Source organism: Octopus sinensis, linkage group LG24 (assembly GCF_006345805.1).
Source record: "Octopus sinensis linkage group LG24, ASM634580v1, whole genome shotgun sequence".
Lineage (NCBI taxonomy): Eukaryota > Metazoa > Mollusca > Cephalopoda > Octopoda > Octopodidae > Octopus > Octopus sinensis.
Window position 1 is genome coordinate 30,429,902 of NC_043020.1, and position 11,649 is coordinate 30,441,550.

At 39.7% G+C, this 11,649-nt stretch overlaps 1 protein-coding gene across 2 annotated transcripts in view; it reads right to left on the minus strand.

The window, feature by feature from the left end:
• LOC115223762 overlaps nucleotides 1-10,712 on the minus strand; it is a 38,975-nt gene extending 28,263 nt beyond the window's left edge. For both annotated transcript variants that reach the window (XM_036512824.1, XM_029794413.2), the window contains exon 1: nucleotides 10,567-10,712. In XM_036512824.1, the coding sequence (XP_036368717.1) occupies nucleotides 10,567-10,592 (26 nt within the window). In that variant the 5' untranslated portion in view covers nucleotides 10,593-10,712. The remainder of the gene's footprint in view (nucleotides 1-10,566) is intronic.
• Nucleotides 10,713-11,649: the final 937 nt, after the last annotated feature.

An 11,649-nucleotide genomic window follows, 5' to 3' on the forward strand; every position in this document is an offset into this window, starting at 1 on the left:
GCCATCTCTTCAGTTATCTGACCATTTTTTCGATAGCCAAATAATTGTCACATATTATATTTACACACACACATATATATACACACACATATATATATATATATATATATTATATATATATATATAATTTAATAAAAATTAAAGTAAAATGTAAAGTTACTCACCAATAATGAATATTATTGATGTAAGACGATGATGATTAATGACTGCACAGCAAAGAAGATTTAAAGCTCTTCAGGTGTTTTAGGGGATGTCGTATCTTCATGCAAGGCTTTCATGGTGGGCTTAAGGAACACTGTGATGGGAAGTTGTTGTTGTTGTTGTTTCTTCATGGTGGTGAGGAGAGTTTTATGTCTGCATGGCAGCATCAATGGCATTTTTCAAATGGAGAGACCAAACCATATAGGGATCCCCTGCTTCTGCCTTCCCTTGCAATTCCTTTGCTGTCCTTCAAAGGTCAGACAGACGTTTGATTGCCAGGCCCACCTCATCTGTCACTTCCTCCTCCTCCACTTCGCTGGAAGGCTTCGTTAACTCCAACAGACTCAGGGTTTCCGAGTGGGAATCGATGAGGTCTTTGACCTCATCTCGTGTGATGTTGTCAAAACCTTCACCACCAAGTACTTTTACTAGTTCCATCGCATTGTTGACAGCCTCATGATGAATATCTTCAGGTGAGAAGCCTTTGTAGTCCTGGACACACTCTGGCCATATTTTCTTCCAGCATGCGACGAAAGTTTCTTTGTACGTCTTTAAGAGCAGCGTAGGTGACTGACAGGCAGGCTGCGATCGTGAAGTTACACCAGTACTACTTCTCGTCTGAATCCATTGCATCCACAAGGTGTTGGAGAGTTCTGAGTGCAAAGTGCCTTGAAGGCACGGATCACGCCTTGATCCATAGGCTGGATGAGGGAGGTGGTGTTGGCAGGGAGGAACTCAAATTGGACTCCCTTGTGATCCAAATCCAAAGAGTAACTACCAGTATTATCCATAACAAGCAACACCTTGAATTTCATACATACGTTCTGGAGGTATTCCCTGACTTGAGGGATGAAGCATTGGTGGAACCAATTCAAAGTTAGACTTTTGGTAATCCAGGCCTTGGGGTTGTGCATTCAGTGGACAGGCAGCAGGTTTTTCTTATTTTTGAAGGCCCTCGGATTCGCAAACTTGTAGATAAATCCTGGTTTCATCATGAAGCCAGCAGGATTGCCACACATAATTACCGTCACTCTGTCCTTCTGTGCCTTAAATCCTGGGGCTCTGGCTTCATCCTTCATGATGAACATTCAGGAAGGCATCTTCTTCTACAAGAAGCTAGTCCCGTCCATATTGAAGACCTGTTCCAGCTTGTGTCCCTTGTCCTCGATGATCTGCCTAAAGGCCTCCAGGGATTTCTCAGCGTCTTCTTTGTCAGCCTATTTTAAACCATTTCAGGAAACAGTCAAACCATCCTTTGCTGGTTTGAAAATCTTTGGGCTCCGCTGCTGTCAATGATCTTGGTTGTGGTTCTTCAGTGCTTTCTACTCCATCTTCTCTGTCGATCTGCAGGTATAATTTCAGCGCTTTCTCACGAATGATGTTACCACTCAAGGGGATGTTCTTCTTCTTGCAGTCACTGATCTACAGTAGCAAGGCAGATTCCATCCTGAGAAGGTGCTTATTTCTCACTATCATTATCTTTTTGGCACTTTCACAGAAACTTACTGCTATGGTAGTCCTATTTGCCAACTCATTCTCATTTATGTAGCGTATAGTACTTTCTTTGACAACATAACAGCGACCTACTGCAGAATAACTTTTACCTTCCCAGAACATATCCAGCAGTTGTCGCTTCTCATGGAACGTCATAACCTTTTTCTGGCACTTAGGTTCACTGTCAGAAGTCTTAGAAGATGTAGGGCGTTTGGGCGGCATCTTAGGGCCTTAATAATACACTGCAAAAAACACAGCACTCCACAAAATACTTGAAATAGCTACTGGGTGCAGTTTTCCCCAAAAAAACCTACAAAATCTTCCTTTCCTCTAATATGCACATAACACCGATGGGAGATTGAGCAGCGATTAAAAATAATCATAGTTTTGAAACATTTAGTTTGTATCACCACTAGATACAGTAATCTATACTACAATAAAAGAGAGAGAGAGACCAGTAATTAACCTAATTTCATAGAGGCTATATTGGCTCACAACCCTAAAAGCTCTCCTGTTGAAATAAACAATGTGTATGATCAAATGTGATGATTTTTAAAAAGTGCTGCTATAAAATTAACGTTCAGTGTTCAGTCTTGTGTTGTCTATATCTTTGATCTGTCATCGTTCGCCCAAGTAATACTGGTGCGAAACACTGCATACACACACACACATTCACTACACTGAGAGGTAGTTGTTGTTGAGAGACAAATACAGCGAGAGAGGGAGAGAGAGAAATATAGATAGATGATGCTACACTAATTAGCAAGCTTTAATTGAAAACAGGAATAAGAGATATAAGATACAGTGTACTTGTATCTAAAACAATCAAGCGATGTGATGCGCAGCTTTTCTAATCAGAGGGAGCTTCAAGTGCAAAGGGCACCCAATAAGCTGGGAAATACGGTATATTGTTTTTAATAATTTTGCCTTAAAAAGTATGAAAATATATAAATTGCCACGGAAAATGAAATAAAAAATCACGGACGATATTTACAATTCCGCAAATATTTGGTGGTTTCCACGAATAATTATTAGTTTTGCAAATAACCAGGATTGCAAATGCCAAACCGTGAATAAGCAGAGGGACATTGTATTCCTAATTAATTTTCAAATACATCCTGGATTAACAGTAAATTAGGAACTTTTCTATTTGAGTCAAAAAGCATGATTTAAAAAAAAACAATTGCTACACAAACAAGTGCAAGTATGGCAGTGTGGTAAGAAGCTTGCTCCCAAACTGTATGATTCTGGGTTCAGTCCCATGACATGGTACCTTGGGCAAGTGTCTTCTGTTACCGCACCAAGCCAACCGAAGCCTTGGGAGCAGATTTGGTAGAAGGAGACTGAAACATGTCTATCAAATAGAACTTTACCAAGTCCTGGGATTGTTTTGTTTGACTAAAAACCCTCAAAGGTGGTGCCCCAGTATGGCCACAGTCTAATGACCAAAGCTAATTAAAAGATAGCAGACAAAAAATGATGGAAATTACATTTGTTGGTTGGAGAAATAACTTATTGAAAAAAAGAGACGGACCTTTAAAAATTGGAATTTTTGCTAATTTTAGCCAATTACAAGTCTACAATTTTTGACATAACGGAAACCACAATCACTCTGTGTTTCCCATTAATTTTCTTTAAATTCCTTTTATTTATAAATAGAGAGAAAAAAAAAGATAAAAACTTTAAATGATGAATACTTTTCTTTTTTTTTTGCATTTTCTATCTGATGCTTCCCAAACAATTGCCAATGCAGAGCAAACACAATTTTCGGCTAAAATTTGTAAAAAAAATTTGATCTTTGAAATGTTCAGAAGAGTTTTATTGTAAATTTGTCCATAAAACAAACCTGATTTTTGTAATTTGTATGCAAAACTATGCGTGTTTGGAAGATATTTTTGAAAATTAGGCTGTGACTCAAACAGGGAAAGTTCCCTGACATAGTTATTGAGATGTTATTTAATGCCTGTTTTTTCCATGAATGGAAGGGTCAGACGGAATTTGAGGAGGCAGATTTTCTACAGCTGGATGCCTTTGCTGTTGCTGACCTTCACTGGTTTCTAAGCAAAGTAATATTTCCCCCACCCACCCCCACCCCATGGCCAGAAAACATTTTTCATAAAAGCCTAGAAACAACCTAACTTGTTTGATGGTGATGGTCATTTAAAATCATCATGCAATGGCTACACAAGGGTACACACAAACACGTGTATGACAGGCTTCTTTCAGTTTCCATCTGCTAAATTCACTCACAAAGTTTTGGTTGGCCAGAGGATGTAACAGAGACATTTACCCAAAGTACCACACAGTGGGGCTGAACCTTAAACCCTGTGGTTGGGAAGCAAACTTCTTAACCATGCAGCCACGCCTAGACTCATATGCAATCTAACCACCACCTAAACTATAACTCATTACAAAACCCTGAAGAGATCCACTGAGGAAATATTCTCCCCTCATCCAGGAGCATCTAACAGAAAACTGCTCAAAACATTGCCATGCAGTCCCTCACCAACAAACTCTAGATTCTGGCCCACAAACCCACTGTGTCCTCTCTCAGCCTTTTCTACCACTACTACAATGGCGTTTGCTCCTTGGAGCTCACTGGTCTCAAACAACTGCATCTCAAGTTACTCATACTATGTCCCCACCACCAATTAAGCCCCTGCACTAACCACAAACACTCTTCCTTTTGCTAACAGAATATCTTCCTCTGGAAGTCTGTCCCCTGCAGGACTTACAAGCAGAGGGCCACTTGTGACTGTTCGAGAGGAATGGTAACCATGTCAATTGGTCTCATTCACTTCAGAGGCCCCAAGAAAGCAACCACATCGCTTCAGTATCAGTCCCACTACACGACACCTCAGCTAAGTATCTGTTGTAATCCTCACTCAACCAAAGAAGCCCATCACATACATATACATACATACATATATATAGAAACATATATACATATATATACACACATACATATGATGGGCTTCTAGTTACTGGATTAAGGTCAAATGTCAATTGAGAGGCTATAAATCTTTGCCAAGAAGCTGTTTGTTATTTTAATAACCACTCATTGGCCAATGTAACACTAACCAAGCATTCTGATTGGCTGTCATCTTTATCTCATGCCCATAACACCAAAGATTCTTTGAAAACCCCCATGGTCAGGATAATGTCCAAAATGAACCAGGACCACTTGATTCGAGCATGAAGATGATTTAGATCTCATATAGAAACAGTTGTTGGAGCTGAAGGTGGCTTTATTGAATAACATTATAGAAAAGAAGGTTGATTTTTATCCTCATAGGATATCCTGTTTGAGTCATAGCATTGTTTGATAAATAAAGTTATTTGTTATTCTATATGTTTTTTATAAACATAAATCTGTCCTCAAATATCTTATGCACTCTGTATATATATATGTATACCATCATCATCATTTTACATGACACAAGCACTGACAGGATCACCATGCGTGTGTGTGTGTGTGTGTGTGTGTGTGTGTGTCTTCTTCTTTTGACACATTATGCAAGCAAGATCTTTTGTTTCAAAACCTCAGAAACAAATCCAGCTATGAGGAAGGTTGGCAACAGGAAGAGCATCCAGTGGTAGAAAGTCTGCTAACATTTTCCATTTGACTCACGAAGCATTGAAAAGTAGATGTTAAAATGAAGATGAATATATAAGTATGCATGTGTGTGTGTGTGTATATACTGCATGTGTGTGTGCATGCTCGTGAGTCTGTTTGCAATTGTGTTCTATAAAAGTCGCAGCTAATGGCAGTGGTGTTGCTATAATCACGTCTATCAACAAACTGTTGTCTGCTCGCTTTGTGCCTTCAAAGAGGTGTGCAATGTCTCAGCAATATACTAACACATGCTGGCAAGGAAAAACAGATGTAAATCAAACAAACACAGAGGTAGAGACCCTGTTAGATATACGCTTATAGTCTATGTAGAAGAGATTGTCAGTGTCACAGAGTGTGGTTGGTATGAGATGTGGATAAAAGCAAATATACAGTTTTAAACCCTTTTAAAGGTGTGGAGGGTGGAGCCTACCTTTCATTAATGTGTTATTTTAGGTCAGTGTGTGTGTGTGTGTGTGTGCGAGGGATGGGAGTGACGACTGAAAAGGAAGGGGTGTAACTGTTTAATAACTTTAAATTGGTTTTAACCAATTAATATTCAGATTACTTCGTCAAATGTAATGCTTATTTGCTCAGTATTGTTTTGAATTAATTATGCCTTATTTTGAGGCTTTGAGATTTCAATGATGTGATTGTTTATTTTTAGAATGACATTGTAGGGTAGGAAGAAATGTTGGATTTGGCCAGTTTGAACATAAAACAGGCAGAATATTTCAGCTGGATATGGCTGGTTTAAGGGCTAAAGGGTCACGTTTGTCCAATGTTATGGTGAAGGAAGAATTTTTTAGGGACTAGCAGATAATCTGCCCTCCAGGCAAAATTTCTGCTATTTGCTACAGAAGTTTTTCTAATTTCAGCACAAGGGAGCCACCAGCTTTGAGGGAAGGGGCATAGTTGAGTACATGGAACCCAGTATTCAACAGGTACTTATTTGACCCCGAGAGGATGAAAGACAAAGTCCACCATGGCAGAATTTGAACTCAGAGAATATGAAGCCTAAAGAAATGTTGTTGAGCATTTTGCCTAGTTTCAGGTCCTGCCATTACTGCCCTTCACTTATTAATATTTACACATTTGATCCTTCCAGATTCTGTAATTCCTTTGCCATGTTACATATAATTTATCTTTGCATTTGTCTAACAGCACTTCTAACTCAATCAATATATTCTGTATTTCTTCTTCCAGCCCCTTCGCCCCAATTGGCTCCTCTGCTGGTGGCACTTAAAAAGCACCATCTGAACATAGCCAAACCCAGCGCCACCTTAACTCGCCCCAATTGGCTCCTCTGCTGGTGGCACTTAAAAAGCACCATCTGAACATAGCCAAACCCAGCGCCACCTTAACTCGCCCCAATTGGCTCCTCTGCTGGTGGCACTTAAAAAGCACCATCTGAACATAGCCAAACCCAGCGCCACCTTAACTCGCCCCATTGGCTCCTCTGCTGGTGGCACTTAAAAAGCACCATCTGAACATAGCCAAACCCAGCGCCACCTTAACTCGCCCCATTGGCTCCTCTGCTGGTGGCACTAAAAAGCACCATCTGAACATAGCCAAACCCAGCGCCACCTTAACTCGCCCCAATTGGCTCCTCTGCTGGTGGCACTTAAAAAGCACCATCTGAACATAGCCAAACCCAGCGCCACCTTAACTCGCCCCAATTGGCTCCTCTGCTGGTGGCACGTAAAAAGCACCATCTGAACATAGCCAAACCCAGCGCCACCTTAACTCGCCCCAATTGGCTCCTCTGCTGGTGGCACTTAAAAAGCACCATCTGAACATAGCCAAACCCAGCGCCACCTTAACTCGCCCCAATTGGCTCCTCTGCTGGTGGCACTTAAAAAGCACCATCTGAACATAGCCAAACCCAGCGCCACCTTAACTCGCCCCAATTGGCTCCCTGCTGGTGGCACGTAAAAAGCACCATCTGAACATAGCCAAACCCAGCGCCACCTTAACTCGCCCCAATTGGCTCCCTGCTGGTGGCACTTAAAAAGCACCATCTGACATAGCCAAACCCAGCGCCACCTTAACTCGCCCCAATTGGCTCCTCTGCTGGTGGCACTTAAAAAGCACCATCTGAACATAGCCAAACCCAGCGCCACCTTAACTCGCCCCAATTGGCTCCTCTGCTGGTGGCACGTAAAAAGCACCATCTGAACATAGCCAAACCCAGCGCCACCTTAACTCGCCCCAATTGGCTCCTCTGCTGGTGGCACTTAAAAAGCACCATCTGAACATAGCCAAACCCAGCGCCACCTTAACTCGCCCCAATTGGCTCCTCTGCTGGTGGCACTTAAAAAGCACCATCTGAACATAGCCAAACCCAGCGCCACCTTAACTCGCCCCAATTGGCTCCTCTGCTGGTGGCACGTAAAAAGCACCATCTGATTGTGGCTGATGCCAGCCCCATCTGGTCCCTGTGCCAGTGGAATGTAAACAGCACACACTACACTCATGGAGTGGTTGGTGTTAGGAAGGGCATCCAGCTGTAGAAACTGCCAGATCAGACTGGAGCCTGGTGCAGCCTCCTGGCTTCCCAGACCCCAGTCGAACCGTCCAACCCATGCCAGCATGGAAAATGGATGTTAAACGATGATGATGACATATATGAACACATATTTACTCATATATAAACTCACAGAAAGAGAGAGAAAGATAGACACTAAGACAGAGACAGATGGATTGAGGAATAGAGAGACAGACGGAAACAGACAGACGGACATAAGGATGAGAGATACTTAACCCAAAAGTTACGATGAAACATTTAGACAAAAGATTGAAATAAGAAGGCAATTGACGGATGCTTGTGTACGTATTATCTAACATATGTTGACCAATGCAGTGTAAGTGGAATTTGGTAGACGGAAATTGTACGGAAGCCCAATGTCCATCACGCCCGCGCGCACATATCGGGGCGCAATGGGGGTGGGGGGTTTATACTGCTGTAAGGCAGTACATCGAGTTGCGTCCCTTATATCCAAGTGCCATTCGATACGGACCAGACTTGTGTACTAAATACTTCCTTCGGCCGATAAAATTTGACAAAAGGAACCAGTGGAAAGGCGGTGCACCAGCATGACCGCAGACTAAATAACCGAAACCAGTAAAGGAGGATGTGTGTGTTTGTCTGGCGGGTGAAGGTGCGCGTGTTTGTGGTACGAGTTTGCCGGAAGAGTACGAAGACTTACGGGAAAAGCCGTAGTTTGTTGACGCAATTTTAACAAATATTTTTATTTGTTTTTTGTATTTTTTTAAATCTGCAAAAAGGGAAATCGTAAAATCTATTTGACGTTTAACTTGTATTGAGTACTTTCAGGAATCACTATCTTCAAATTGTATGTGTGTATATATATATATATATTATATATATATATACACACACACATTTATACATTGTATATATATCTATACATTATATATATATATATATAATATATATATATATATATATATATATATATATATACACACACACATTTATACATTGTATATATATCTATACATTATATATATATATATATATATATATACACACACACATTTATACATTGTATATATATCTATACATTATATATATATATATATATATATATATATATATATTATATATATATATATATATAGAGAGAGAGAGAGAGAGAGAGACATACATAATACACATATTTCTACATTTATATATATTTACATCCCTAACTCTAGCCCTACATTATATACACACACGCACATATAGATACATATACACACATTTAAAGATAAATATATATATATAGATAGATAAATAGATAGATAGATATAGATAGATACGTATACATAAAAGATTGCTGAGTTTTTCCCAAAGCTAACTGTAATCGAATTTACAAAATTTGAGTGGAATCGAAACTGAATTAACTTTGCCAAACTCCCTCCACTTTGAAAAGTGTTCAGGACTTTATTTCATTAGAAGTAAACCTCGTTCATACGAACAACAAACACGCTTTATACGGCCTTTTTGGTTTATAAATATATTTATATATAAATGTTGCATAGAATCTGTATATATACACACGATTTATAAAATCAGATAGGTTATGTGGTTATCCTGTATATGTGTGTGTATAATTATATACACTCACACGATATTAATGACAATGTGATTATGTGGCTGTGGTGGCTTCCCGGGCCATCGTCGGATGAGCAGGTCAGAGCAGGTCCCCGATCACAGACCATCCAACCTGACCCTGTTTCTTTCCTTCCTCCAGACTTTCTATTCAGGACTTCTATCCAATATGTCCTACTTAGTTTTTTTTTTTTGTTTGTTTTTAAGATGATGTAATTTGCTAATAGGAGAGCTTTCGCTGCTATTTCCTGCACATCCAGCGACCACGTTGAGGTTTGTCCGCTGGATCGACGCACAAAATCCACAAACACCACAATATATAAATATGGAAAGTTTTTCGGGGGTGGGGGGCACGGGCGGAAGTCTTGCCATGAATATATAAATTGGATGTGATTTCAGTGTTTGTTATTGATGGTGTTGTTTTAGCCTTGAACGAGCAGACCTATGATCAAACCTATTCCGGCCAAGACCATCCCGTCGATTTTTTTTCCCCGTGGACAGGGAAAGTAAAACCACAACTGACCAATGACTCGTTTTCTGAGATCAGATGAAGATTTAGCTGTTATTTCTAGCATCATGAGTGACTGCATAGAAGTTCCTTTCAAATTTGTGCGTGTGTGCTACATAAGGTTAACCCTGGCTTCTCTCAGCCATCAAGGTTAAGGCCAGGCTGGAGCACCGAATCGGGTATGTGTGTGCGCGTGAGTGTTAGGAAATTAATTATTATTTAATAAATTCAACACATTATAACGTCAACATAAACACATCATTATAAAGAACCTTTATATATATATATATATATATATATATATATACACATATATATATGTATATATATGTATGTATATGTGTGGATATATACATGCAAAAACATGTATTTAAAGGCACAGAATAAGCAGCAATATATATACACATATGTATATATATATATACACATATATACATACATTGTATACACATTATATGCACCCTGTATATACATGCACCCAAAAACTCGGGTATATTTCACAATAATTACAAAATAACTGCATATATAAATTCTACACACTTTCTTATCCTTCTATTCAAACATTATATACACCTTATGCTCCTCTATATACACACCGCAAACACATGCCTATATAGACAGATATATACGTACCGTCTAGGTTTAGCTTTCTTGTCCATGTTTGCGAGTGTGAGGGAGAAAGCATAAGACTTTAAGACGAAGGGGCAGTTTTGGAAACGTTGCTATTACTCTATCTACTTACTTTCCTCCCACCGCCACCAAAAGGCGCCTTTCCTGCTTTTTCCCCTTTCAAACTTTTTTAGTCTTTCTTCTGCATTTTGTTAGAGTAGCAGGAGGAGGAGAAATTCTACACGTTTCTCTCTTAGTCTATTAATTTCACTCCCTATGTTTTTACTCTTAGTCTCAATAGTTACTCTCTTAATCTTTCACTCTCCTACTTTTACTCCTCCCCAATTTTTTCTCTCTCACACTCGATGTTTTTGCTTTCATATTTTTAACTCACTCTCTCTCTTCTTTTACTTTATCTATCATAGTTTCACTCCTCCCCAAAACAATTGCTCTCTCTCTCTCTCCTCCTCCTTCTTCATTATAACTCTATTATTTTGTCTATTCTTTCCGTCACCTCCCCCTCTCTTTGTTAACACTGCCTTATTTTCTCATACTCTCAGAGTTGTAGTGACAGGAGATAAATACGTTTGTTCTTTCTCTCTCTCTCTCTTCTTGTCTGCTTTCCCTCCTTATTCTCCTCCTCCTCCTTTGTTCATTCTCCTCCGTCGAAGGAAGTCGTATCACGTCCCCCTCCCCCCTCCCCCCGTCTCTCTCTCTCTAAGTTTTGAGACTTTAACTTCATAAGAAACAAATTCCGAATTAGTTATTGAGCACTCTCGCCGAATAAATACCTCGATTAGGACGAATTAAGGTGGCCTTCATGAGATTCAATCTGTATCAAGTTACTACATAAATAACACACACACATATATATATGCATATATGTGTGCGTTGACTGCAGCATCAGAACACTTTAGCTCTTGTTTCTAGCATTGTAGGTGTCCTAACACGCTCTGTCTGATTTAATGACAATTATAGTTTTCCTTTTCGGTGATACGTTACTAAACAGGTGCCCAATTTAATTCTATATTTACTAGAATAATCACAGAAATTCGAAACAAGGTGGAAAAAAACTGTGCCCGAATACCAGAGGTAGAGTAATATGCT